Source organism: Lutra lutra, chromosome 2 (genome assembly GCF_902655055.1).
Source record: "Lutra lutra chromosome 2, mLutLut1.2, whole genome shotgun sequence".
Taxonomy (NCBI): Eukaryota; Metazoa; Chordata; class Mammalia; order Carnivora; family Mustelidae; genus Lutra; species Lutra lutra.
The window spans coordinates 197267722-197281662 of NC_062279.1; the positions used below are offsets into that span (position 1 = coordinate 197267722).

A 13941-nucleotide genomic window follows, 5' to 3' on the forward strand; every position below is an offset into this window, starting at 1 on the left:
AGTCAACAGTAGGCTATTAGTAAAGTGTTTGGGAAGCCAAAATTATAAGTGGATTTTCAACTGCAAGGGTGGGTCCACAACCCTAACCTCTTCATTGTTCATAAATACCTATATAATTAGATATTTATACAAATTTCTAATCAATGTTATTTCTACTACCACGTAGTTTTTCTCTCCAATTTGTATTATACTTTTGAATAACTTGTCTTTATTCATTAGCTTCACAAATTCTATTTGAAAGTTTGCTATTTTGTAGAGTTAGGTCAACCTAACCTCTTAAGATATAATCTTTATTTTTTTTTTAAAGATTTTATTTATTTACCTGACAGAGAGAGAGCACAAGTAGACAGAGAAGCAGGCAGAGAGAGAGAGGGAAGCAGGCTCCCTGCCGAGCAGAGAGCCCGACGCGGGACTCAATCCCAGGACCCCGAGATCATGACCTGAGCCAAAGGCAGCGGCCTAACCCACTGAGCCACCCAGGCGCCCAAGATATAATCTTTAAAAGACTGATTCTCTTTATAGCAATAGATTAACTTTGGTTTTCAGAATATAACCAAATTTGCCAACCTGGATTAGGAACTTCAGCAGTTGCCCACTTTCCTAAAAACCTAATTCAAGTATTATTTTAGGAGAGGTGAAAAATGATTATGCTGCAATATAATAATTCTACACCCAGACCTCCAATTTCAAACACTTGAAACACCAAGGCAAAATTGGCACAAAACACCTCTAAATGATAAAGAGAGTGGGAATATAGGATTCCCTTTTAAGAATAAGACTTAAAAACAACTAGAATAAATGTAACTATATTGTGTAATGTTTCATCATTAAACTATTAAAGCTATACCAGCTCTTCTTTTTGACCTACCTCTTTGCTTGGTGACTGAATACAAATGTCTCCTGTTTTAGGTGTTGAATAAAGCAATGATTTTGTAGAATTTGTGCTAAAATCATTGGCAAGACCTTAAAAAAAGCAATAAATAAACAAACAAACAAACATGGTATAAAATCTTTTGGTTACAATTAAAAGAAGCCCTACATGAAATGTGAAGAAGTTTGACAACTCTTTAAAAACAATTAGTTTAAAATTAAGTACAAACATCACTTCAACATTCAAATGTTCCTAGACGGCATCAGAAACTGGAAAAGGCAAACAAGATTCCTAAAGAAATAATATACCAGCTCTTCTTTCAGTGCTTATATAGAAAAAATATTTTTCCACTGTTTCTTCGGTTGGCCTATTCTCTTCAATGCCTTCTAATGCTGACCAGCACTTAGAGAAGTTTTTGCCCTAACTCACCATTTCTACAGAAAGAACTGCGCATCACCAAACATTACCTCTTAGAGATCCTAAGTATTCTGCACATTTACTCCCACTATATGAAATACCTTCTCCTGTGTATAATAATTATTTATGGACTCCCAGAGTACAGGAATCTAGTATGAACTAAAGGAAATGATAAATTATTCTCTTTTTTGCTACTATTATCCTCAGTGTATCAGGAAATACATAAAGGATTGCACATGTACTCAACATTCTGGGAAAACATTTTATATATATTTAAATGTTAGAATGTATTTACTGAATTTAATATTAATAATTTAATAATATGACAAATTTACATTTTCATCCAACCCAACCATCAAAGTCCACCTTTAAGATGTCTTACTATTTTCTTCAAAACAGTCTTGCAAGATTTCCAGTATGTTCTGGCCTTGCTTCGTATTAATGTCAGGTGCTCTAATAAGAAGGAATGAAGGGAAAATGTTACATATCATTTCCAGAAGATATTTGCTATTTAAGTTACCATCTACTTTGAAAATTTAATATCTCATTATAAAATGCTATTTTACTTAATGGGGAAAATATCACTTTTACTATCCCAGGACAAAACAAGTACTTGAGCGTCCAAGAGTTTCCAGAAAAGTATCTGAAGCAGTATACTGTTATCTACATTAACAATTACATTCCTTGACTGAAGAGCCACATCTAAAGCCATTTTAGACTACTGGTATATCTAAACAACAATATAAATGGTTTTGAACAAATCCAATCCATACTAAAACTTCTTTAATAAAAACTCATGGTCACAGTCCTAACAGCTCCAAGTAACAGTGTTCCCTTCAAGTTCTCCAATGCATTTTTTATTTAATATTATTAACCTTAATAGCAGCTTATGAATCAGTATAAAATTTTCATTGTAGTTTCACATGCAGTTGTAAGAAATAAAATAGAGGAAATCCCTTGTTCACTTTATCTAGTTTCCCCCAATGGTAACATTTTGTAAAACTATACTATACTACTACAACCAGGATACTGATATCAATACAATCCACTAATCTTTTCCGATTTCTCCAGTTCTACACGTACAGTTGACCCCTGAACAATATGGGTTTGAACTCATACACAGATTTTTTTTTTTCATCCACTCATACAGATTTTTTTTCAGTAAACATACTGGAAAATTTTTTGGAGATCTGCAAATATTTGAAAAAACTCAGACAAACCACATAGCCCAGAAATATAAAAAGAAATTAACAAGAAGTATGTCATGAATGCATAAAATACACGTAGATACTAGTCTATTTTACCATTTACTACCATAAAATACAGACAAATCTATTTTTAGAAGTTAAAATTTATCAAAACTTATACATGCAATATATGGTGCTATTTGTAGTCAAGAGATGTGAAGAAATGCAAAGATGCAGTTAAATCATAACGGCATAAAACTGTAGTGTGTGCTGTACAACTGTAATAATTTTACAGTCACTCTGCTGCTGTTGTGCTGAGCTCAAGTATTAGTGAGTATCCCCTTAAAATGCCATCTAACACTAATCATCTCTGAGTGAGCAGTTGATCTTCTCCAGTAAACTGCGAATTGGCAGTAAAAAGTGATCTCTCACAGTTCTCCCATTTTTCATTATTTTAGTGCAATACTGTAAACCCCGAATAACACCAGGGGACCCAACAAGGTACCACTAGTGATACTGGAAATGCCACCAAGAAACAGAGAGACCGTCATGACATTGCAAGAAAAAGCTGAATTACTTTATATATACCATAGACTGAAGTCTGCCTCTGTGGCTGCCTGCCATTTCAAGATAAATAAATGCAGCATAAGGACTATTGTAAAAAAAGAAATTAGTGAAGCTGTCTTTGCTGCTGTGCCAACAGATACAAAACCTTGCATTTCGCTAAATACCTTTTTATCTTGTACTGAAAATGCAGCTTTTATGTGGATTGCAGGACCTCTTACAAAAAAGGCATAAATACAGATTCCAATATGGCTTAAAAAAAAGCAAGGTTATTATAAAACATCTTAAAGCAAAACAAGGTGAAGGATCTAAAGCTAGAGAATTTAATGCCAGGAAAGGATGGTCTGACAATTTAGAAAGAGACTTGGCTTTAAAAAAAAAAAGTCAAGATTAGGAGCAAGAGGCAGAGCACTAAATTCCTTCTGGTCCCAGGAATTCAGCTAGATAGCTAACAAACCATTCTGAACACCTACAGACTCAAAAGATCAAAGAAAATAATAGCAGCAATTCTATGAACAGCAAAGTGACCACTTTCTGGAAGGTAAGGCTTTCGGAAAAGTAAATACAAGGCGATATACAGAAATACAGACCGCGGTGGGTTGGTGGGGGAGGAGAGGAAGCCTCCATCAGCCAGCTCCTGGCAAGTGACAGAGCAGCAGAGCATCAAATCAGAACTTGGAGAAGTCTGCTCCACTGGGGGATGTAGCTCCAGTGGCTAAGGGCAGGCCGGGGGAGGGGTGGAGCTCTCACTGAGACAGTGTGGTCTCAGGAGCCTCAGGGTCACAGAAAGACTGAGCTTGCCTGAGTGCGGCAGAACTCCCAGTATCAGAGCAGGGAAACCAGCTGCAAAGACGGAGCTAAGGAGTGGGTTCTCGGCTCAGGGTTGCCATAAACCAGGATCCCCAGCACAGCCAGGCTACTGTTCTTTGGGCAAGGACCCCACAAGTGGCAAATCGGGGAGACCCCCCTTCCTCCACTGGGAGGGGCGGCGCAGGAGTGCACTGCAAGAAACTGCTGGGTTTGGAGACCCCGAACAGGCTCGTGTCCCAGAAAGAAACAGGTCACAGGCCAGGTGAGCACAGAGTGCAGCCAGAGGCCAGGGAGACAGGTGTGTTTGACAGCTTTTCTCTGAGGGCTCACTGGGGAGTGGGGTTCCAAGCTCTTGTCTCCTCCAGCCTGGAGGGTGAGAGGCTGCCATTTTCATTCTCATCCTCCAAAGCTGTGCAGAAACTTGTCCGGGAACAAAAGCACCAAGAGCAAACCCGAGCAGATTACTCAGCCTGGCCCCTGGCAAGGGCACTGCCAACTCCGCCTGGGGCAAAGACACTTGAGAATCACTGCAACAGGCCCCTCCCCCAGAAGATCAGCAAGAACATCCAGCCAAGACCAATTTTACCAATCAATGAGAACGGCAAAACTCCAGCACCAGGGGAATACAGCACATGGAATTCATGGCTTCTTTCCCATGATTCTTTAGTCTTTCAAACTTAAATTTTTTTTAATTTTATTTTTTCTTTTTTTTTTAATTTTTCCTCTTTCTTATTTTAATCAACATCTTATTTTATCAATACCTTTTTTAAACTCTTTTTTAATTTTAATTTTTACATTCGTTTTTTCTTCCTTCATTGTATTTAACTTTATTTTTTGTATATATATGTGTGTGTTGGGGTGTGTGTGTGTGTGTGTGTATATATATGTTATTCTTTCTTTAAAATTTTGGGATACACTTTCTTCTAACAGACTTATACTCTAAATCTAGTGTATGGCTCTGTTCTAGTCTCCAGCCTGAGGATGTTCTCTTCCTTTTTTTTAAATTTTTTTTAATTTTTTTTCTTTCTTTTTCAACCAACTTTTATCTTATCAATTACTTTTTAGAAATCTTTTTTAATTTCCATCTTTACAGTCATATTCCATCTCTTCATCGCATTTACCCTTATTTGTGTGTGTGTGTGTGTCTGTGTGTGTGTGTGTGTATACATATACATGATATTCTTTCTTTAAATTTTGGGAGGCAGTTTCTTCTTTTTTTTTAATATTTTTTTAAAGATTTTATTTACTTATTTGAAAGACAGATATCACAAGCAGGCTGAGAGGCAGGCAGAGAGAGGAAGGGAAGCAGGCTCCCTGTTGAGCAGAGTGCCTGATGCAGGACTCAATCCCAGGGCCCTGGGATCACAACCTGAGCCAAAGGCAAAGGCTTTAAACCCACTGAGCCACCCAGGTGCCCTGGAAGGCAATTTCTTCTAACAGACCAAAATACACCCAAAATCTAAATAAAGTGTGGCTCTGTTCTATTCACCAGCCTGATGATATTCTTTCTTTTTTATCCCCCCCTTTCTTTTGCCCTCAATTACAGTCTCTTCTGATTCATTTAGTGTATATTTTTCTGGGGTCATTGTTACCCTATTGGCATTTTGTTCTCTCATTCATCTATTCTTCTCTGGACAGAATGACAAAAATGGAAAAACTCATCTCAAAAAAAAGAACAAGAGGCAGTACCAACCACAAGGGACCTAATCAATATGGACATTAGTAAGATATCAGAACTAGAGTTAAGAATGACGATTAGAAACATAACAGCTGAGCTTGAAAAAAGCATAGAAGATACTAGAGAATCGTTTTCCAGAGAAATAAAAGAACTAAAATCTAACCAAATTGAAATCAAAAAGGCTATTAATGACATACAATCAAAAATGGGAGGCTCTAACTTCTAAGACAAATGAGGCAGAAGAGAGAATTAGTGATATAGAAGACCAAATGATAGAGAATAAAGAAGCTGAGAAAAAGAGACAAACAGCTAATGGATCACGAGGGGAGAATTCAGGAGATAAGTGATACTGTCAGATGAAACAATATTAGAATAATTTGGATCCCAGAAGAAGGAGAGAGGGGCAGAAGGTATATTGGTGCAAATTATAGCACAGAACTTCCCTAACTTGGGGAAGAAAGCAGGAACCAGAATCCAGGAGGCACAGAGAACCCCCCCTCAAAATCAATAAAAATAGGTCAACAACCCATCATCTAATAGTAAAACTTAGAAGTCCCAAAGACAAAGAGAAAATCCTAAAAGCAGCTCAGGACAAGAGGTCTGTAACATACAAAGGTAGAAATATTAGATTGGCAGGAAATCTATCCACAGAGATCTGGCAGGCCAGAAAGGACTGGCATGATATATTCAGAGCACTAAAGGAGAAAAACATGCAGTCAAGAATAGTATATCCAACTACGCTGTCCCTGAAAATAGAAGGAAAGATAAAAAGCTTCCAGGACAAAAACAGCATGGAGGTTCCTCAAAAAGTTGAAAATAGAGCTACCCTACAACCCAGCAATGGCACTACTGGGTATTTACCCTAAAGATACAAATGTAGTGATCTGAAGGGGCACATGCACCCGAATGTTTATAGCAGCAATGTCCACAACAGCCAAACTATGGAAAGAACCTAGATGTCCATCAACAGATGAATGGATAAAGAAGATGTGGTGTATATATATACTGTGGAATACTATGCAGCCATCAAAAGATATGAAATCTTGGGCGCCTGGGTGGCTCAGTGGGTTAAGCCACTGCCTTCGGCTCAGGTCATGATCTCAGGGTCCTGGGATCGAGTCCCACATCGGGCTCTCTGCTCAGCAGGAAGCCTGCTTCCCTCTCTCTCTCTCTCTGCCTGCCTCTCCGTCTACTTGTGATCTCTCTCTGTCAAATAAATAAATAAAATCTTTAAAAAAAAAAAAGAATTCTTACAGTTTTTAAAAAAAAAAAAAAGATATGAAATCTTGCCATTTGCAATGACATGGATGGAACTAGAGGGTATTATGCTGAGCGAAATAAATCAATCAGAGAAAGACAATTATCATATTATCTCCCTGATATGAGGAATTTGAGAGGCAGAGTGGGGGGGCTTGGGAAGTAGGGAACAAAAAAATGAAGCAAGATGGGATCGAGAGGGAGACAAAACGTAAGAGACTCTTAATCTCACAAAACAAACTGAGGGTTGCTGGGGGGCAGGGGGTATAGAGAGGGTGGTTGGGTTATGGATATTAGGGAGGGTATGTGATATGGTGAGTGCTGTGACTTGTGTAAGCCTGACAATTCACACACCTGTACCCCTGGGGCAAATAATACATTATATCTTAATAAAAATAATTAATTAAAAATAAAAAAATAAAAGCTTCCAGGACAGACAAAAACGAAAAGAATTTGCAAGCACCAAACCAGCTCTATAGGAAATACTAAAAGGGGTCCTCTAAGCAAAGAGCGAGCCTAAAAGTAACATAGATGAGAAAGTAACAGAGACAATACACAGTAACAGTCACCTTACAGGCAATACAACGGCACTAAATTCATATCTTTCAATACTTACCCTGAAACTAAATGTGCTAAATACCCCAATCAAAAGACACAGGGTAACAGAATGGATTAAAACAACAAGCCCTACAGTGGGTTAAGGCCTCTGCCTTCAGCTCAGGTCATGATCTCAGGGGCCTGGGATCAAGCCCCACATCTGGCTCTCTGCTCAGCAGGGAGCCTGTTTCCTCCTCTCACCGCCTACTTGTGATCTTTGTCTGTCAAATAAATAAAATCTTAAAAACAACAACAACAACAACAACAACAACAAAAAGCCCTAACGATATGCTGTCTGTAGGAGACTCATTTTAGACCCAAAGACACCTCCAGATTTAAAGTGAGGGAGTGAAAAACAATTTACCATGCTAATGGACATCAAAAGAAAGCTGGGGTGGCAATCCTTACATCAGGCAAATTAGATTTTAAACCAAAGACTATAAGAGATGAGGACACTATGTCATACTTAAAGGGTCTATACAACAAGAAGATCTAACAATTTTAAATATCTATGCCCCTAACATGGGAGAAGCCAATTATATAAACCAGTTAGTAACAAAACCAAAGAAACACATCAACAATAATAAACAGTAGAGGACTTTAACACCCCCCCCATTGAAATGGACAGATCATCTAAGCAAAGGAAATAAAGGCCTTAAATGACACATTGGACCAGATGACATCACAGATATATTCAGAACATTCTATCCCAAAACAATAGAATACACATTCTTCTCTAGTGCACATGGAACATTCTCCAGAATAGATCACATCCTCGGTCACAAATCAGTCTCAACCAGTACCAAAAGACTGGGATCACTCCCTGTATATTTTCAGAAGTTAGAACTCAATCACAAGAGGAAAGGTGAAAAATACTCAAATACATGGAGGCTAAAGAGCATTCTACTAAAGAATGAATGGGTCAATCAGGAAATTAAAAATTAAAGAAGAATGGAAAAAATCATGGAAACAAATGATAATGAAAACACAAGTGTTCAAAATCATTGGGATGCATCAAAGGCAGTCCTAATAGGAAAGTATATCGCAATATGAGACTTTCTCAACAAGAAATGACTCCAATACACAACCTAACCCTACACCTAAAGGAGCTGGAGAAAGAATAGCAAAGAAAGCCTAAACCCAGTGGAGAAGAGAAATCATAAAGATCAGAGCAGAGGGGCGCCTGGGTGGCTCAGGGGGTTAAAGCCTCTGCCTTCAGCTCAGGTCATGATCCCAGGGTCCTGGGATTGAGCCCCGCATTGGGCTCTCTGCTCAGCGGGGAGCCTGCTTCCTCCCCTCTCTGTCTCTGCCTGCCTCTCTGCCTACTTGTCCGTCAAATAAATAAATAAAATTAAAAAAAAAAAAGATCAGAGCAGAAATCAATGAAATATAAAACAAAAGAACAATTGACCAAATCAACAAAACTAGGAGCTGGTTCTTTGTAAGAATTAATAGACTGATAAACCCCGGCCAGACTTATCAAAAAGAAAAGAGAAAAGGACCCAAATTAATAAAATCATGAATGAAAGAGGAAAGATCACAACCAACACCAAAGAAATACAAACAAGTATAAGAACATATTATGAGCAATAATATGCCAGCAAATTAGACAATCTGTAAGAAATGAAGGCATTCCTAGAGATGTATAAACTACCAAAACCGAACCAGGAACAAAGAGAAAACCTGAACAGACCCATAAGCAGTAAGGAAATTGAAGCAGTCATCAAAAATCTCCCAACAAGAGCCCAGGGCCAGATGGCTTCCCAGGGGAATTGTACCAAACATTTAAAAAAGAATTAACACCTATCCTCCTGCAACTGTTCCAAAAAATAGAAATGGAATGAAAACTTCCAAACTCATTTTGTGAGGGCTGCACTAACTTGATTCAAATACCAGACAAAGATCCCATCAAAAAAGAGAATTACAGACCAATATCCCTGATGAACATGGATGCAAAAATTCTTGCCAAAATACTAGCCATTAGGATCCAACAGTATATTAAAAGGATTATTCACCATGACCAAGTGGGATTTATTCCTGGGCTGCAAGGATGGTTCAACATCTGCAAATCAATCAATGTGATACATTAATGAAAGAAAGAACAAGAACCATATGATACTCTCAATAGATGCTGAAAAAACATTTGACAAAGTACAGCATACTTTCTTGATCAAAGCCTTCAAAGTGTAGGGATAGAGGGCATATACCTCAATATCATCAAAGCCATCTATGAAAAACCCACAGCAAATATCTGTCTCAATGGGGAAAAACTGACAGCTTTTCCCCTAAGATCAGGAACACAGCAGGGATGTCCACTATCACCACTGCTATTCAACATACTACTGGAAGTCCTAGCCTCAGCAATCAGACAACAAAAAGAAATACATCCAAATCATCAAAGAAGAAGTCAAACCCTCACTCTTTGCAGATGATATGACACTTTACGTGAAAAACCTAAAAGATCCACCCCAAAACTGCTAGAACTCATGCAGGAATTCAGTAAAGTGTCAGGATATAAAATCAATGCACAGAAATCAGTTGCATTTCTATGCACCAACAACACAGAAGAAAGAGAAATTAAGGAATCAATGCCATTTACAGTAGCTCCAAAAACCATAAGATACCTAGCAATAAAGCTAACCAAAGAAGCAAAGAATCTATACTCAGAAAACTATAGAATACTCATTAAAGAAATTGAGGAAGACACAAAGAAATGGAAAAACATTCCAGGCTCATGGATTGAAAGAACGAAAATTGTGAAAACGTCTATGCTACCTAAAGCAATCCACACATTTAATGCAATCCCTATCAAAATACCATCCATTTTTTTCAACGAACTGGAAGAAATAATCCTAAAATTGATATGGAACCAGAAAAGACCCCGAATAGCCAGAAGAATGTTGAAAAAGAAAACCAAAGTTGGTGGCATCACATTTCCAGACTTCAAGCTCTATTACAAAGCTGTAATCAATGCCAGTATGATAACTGGCACAAAAACAGACACACAGATCAACGGAACAGACTAGAGTGCCCAGAAATGGACCCTCAACTCTATGGTCAACTAATCTTCAATAAAGCAGGAAAAAAAGGTCCAATGGAAAAAAGTCTCTTCAACAAACAAGAGTTGGGAAAATTAAACAGCCACACGCAGAAAAATGAAACTGGACCACTTTCTTTCACCATGCACAAAAAATAGACTCAAAATGGATGAAAGACCTCAATGTGAAATAGGAATCCATCAAAATCCTTGTGGAGAATACAGCCACAGCAACTTCTTTCTAGAGACATCGCCAAAGGCAAGGGAAGCAAGGACAAAAGTGAACTACTGGGCCTTCATCAAGGTATCAAGATCAAAAGCTTCTGCACAGCAATGGAAACAGTCAACAAAACCAAAAGACAACTGACAGAATGGGAGAAGATATTTGAAAATGACATATCAGATAAAGGGCTAGTATCTAAAATCTATAAAGACCTTATAAAAAGGTCACCCAAAGAAAAAATAATCCAGTCAAGATATGGGCGGAAGACTAGAACAGACATTTTTGCAAGGAAGACATCCAGATGGCCAACAGACACGTGAAAAAGTGCTCCACATCATTCGGCATCAGGGAAATACAAATCAAAACCACAGTAAGATACCACCTCACACCAGTCAGAATGGTTTAAAATTATAAGTCAGGGAACAATAGGTGTTGGTGAGGATGTGGAGAAAGGGGAACCCTCCTACACTGCTGGTGAGAATGCAAGCTGGTACAGTCACTCTGGAAAATAGTATAGAGGTTCCTCAAACAGTTGAAAAGAGAGCTACCCTACAACCTAACAACTGCACTACTGGGTATTTCCCCAAAGATAAAAGTGTAGTGATCTGAAGAGTCACATATACCCCAACGTTTATAGCAGCAATGTCCACAATAGCCAAACTATGGAAAGAGCCTATATGTCCATCAACAGAGAAGGGATAAAGAAGATGTGGTATATATACACAGTGGAATAATTATGCAGCCATCAAAAAGGAAAAACTGAAATCTTGCCATTTGCCACATGGGCAGAACTCCAGGGTATTATGCTAAGCGAATCAGAAAGGGACAATTATCATACGATCTCACAGATTTGAGGAATTTGAGAAACAAGACAGAGGATCATAGGGAAAGGAAGGGAATAATGAAACAAGATGAAACCAGAGAGGGAGGCAAACCTTAAGAGATTCTTGGTCTCAGAAAACAGAGAGTTGCTGGAGTGGAAGGGGGTGGAAGGGATGGAGTGGCGGGGTGATGGACAGTGGGGAGGGTATGTGCTACGGTAAGTGCTATGAATTGTGTAAGATTGATGAATCACAGACCTGAACCCCTGAAACAAATAACACATTATATGTTAATTTTTAAAAAGTCAAGATAACATGAGAAGAATCTTCTGTTGAACAAAAGACAGTATACAGGGGCGCCTGGGTGGCTCAGTTGGTTAAGGCACTGCCTTCAGCTCAGGTCCGGATCCCAGAGTCCCAGGACGGAATCCCACATCAGACTCCCAGCTCTGCAGGGAGTCTGCTTTTCCCTCTGATCTTCTCCCCTATCATGCTCTCTCTCACTCAAATAAATAATATCTTAAAAAAAAAAAAAAAAAAAAAGGGCAGCATACAAGTTCCCAGATGCTGCAGTTCAAGTCATGATCTCAGGATCATGAGACTGAGCTCCCCACTCAGTGCAGAGTCTGCTTAAAATGTTCTCCCTTCTCTCTCTGCCCATCCACTGTCCCCACTGCTTGTGCACACTCTCTCAAAATAATAATAATAATAATAACAATAATAATAATAATAAAAAAACCGGCTCAGTCAGTTGGGCATCCGACTTTTGATTTCAGCTCAGATCATGATATCAGGGTCATGAGAATATGCCCTATATCGAGTTCCATGCTGGGCATGGAGCCTGCTTAAGATTATCTCTCTCCCTGTCCCTCTGCCCCTTCCTCCTGCTTGCATGCCTGCTCCCACACTCCTTCTCTCTCAAAAAAAAAAAAAAAAAAAAAAAAAAAAGAGGGCTCAGTCAGTTAATTATCCAACTCTTAGTTTTGGCTCAGGATCCTGGGATCAAGCCCCTCATCGAGCTCCCCTCACAAAAAGGAGTCTGCTTGTCTCCCACTCTCTCTGCCCTCCCCCTGCTTATAGATATGCTCTCTCTCTCTCTCTCTCAAATAAATAAAGCTACTTTTCTAAAAGAAAAAAGGCAGAAAAAGAAAATCACTGAGTAAAAAGGAACTCTGTATAAACATATTTTAAAGCAGACAAAATTGTCCTATTCTAGAAAAAACATGCCATAGAGGACATTTATTATTAAGGAAGAGAAGCAAGAAAAGGATAGGCTAACTCTACTGTTTTGTGCAAATAATAATAATCAGGACTACTTGTCTACGAAACTGCTAAACCCCAGCTTTGAAGGAAAAAGATAAACACCAGCTGCCAGATTTTGGGTTGTACTATATACCAAGAAAGCTGGGCAATGAGAATCCTTCTTCTGGACTGGTTCTACCAGTGCTCTGTCCCTGAATTCAGGAGGTATCTTACCAGTAAGGATCTATCTGTCTTTTAAAGTTCTTCTAATATTAAAAATGCCACTGGCCACCCAAAACCCCAAGAGTTCAACACTGAAGGAGTCAAAATGGTATACGTGGCCCCCAAGACAACTTCTCAAATTCAGCCTCTAGAATAGAGGATCATAAGGACTGTAAAGACTCCTTACACATGGTTCTCTATGCTATGGAATATGTAACAGAGAAAACATCATGGAAAGTCTGGAAGGATTACAGCATTGAAGATACCATTATTGTTAGAGAAAAAGCTATGAAGACCATTAAGCCCAAAGCAATAAACTCCTGCTGGAGTAAACTATGTGCAGATGTAATACATGACTTCATAGGATTTATGATAAAGCCAAACAAGAAAAGTCATGAAAGAGCTTGTGGATATGGCAAAAAAGGTTGGGGTACAGGGTTTCAAAATAAGGACCTTGGAGAAATTAAAGAGCTAACAGACATCAATACCAGAGGAATTAACAGAAGATGACTATCTGGAGATGAGCACTTCTAAATCAGTACCAGACGAGGTAGGAGATGTAGAAGCACTATCAGAAAACAAATTAACATTAGACAATCTGATAGAGGCTTCCAATTACTCAAGACTGTTTTTGGCCTCTTTTATGACATGGACCTTCTAACTGTCATAAAAGACAGTGAAAATAAGGTAAACAGCAGAAGGATTGGTACCACTGGTACCATATAAAATCAATTTTAGAGAAATGAAAAAGCAAACATCAGGCAAAAATTATGATATAATTGTACAAAGTTATAGCAAGCATGCCTGCCTCTCCTGCCTCCCCTTTTACCTCCCCCACCTCTTCTGCCTCCATCACACCTTTAACAAATCACCTCAGCTCTTTCTCCTCCTCTTCAGCCTGTTCAGTGTGAAGACAATGAGGTATAGGGATCTTTGTGATGATCCACTTCCACTTAATGAACAGTAAATAATCAGCATGCCATATCATTAATGAACTATGTATGTGTGTGTGCAC

At 38.6% G+C, this 13941-nt stretch overlaps 1 protein-coding gene across 1 annotated transcript in view; it reads right to left on the reverse strand.

The window, feature by feature from the left end:
* The window catches only part of CENPC (centromere protein C), a 101872-nt gene that overhangs the window by 80222 nt on the left and 7709 nt on the right, over positions 1–13941 (reverse strand). The window contains exons 3-4 of the mRNA XM_047719429.1: positions 1671–1741; positions 869–963 (exon numbers count right to left, since the gene is read on the reverse strand). Of these exons, the coding sequence (XP_047575385.1) occupies positions 869–963; positions 1671–1741 (166 nt within the window). The remainder of the gene's footprint in view (positions 1–868; positions 964–1670; positions 1742–13941) is intronic.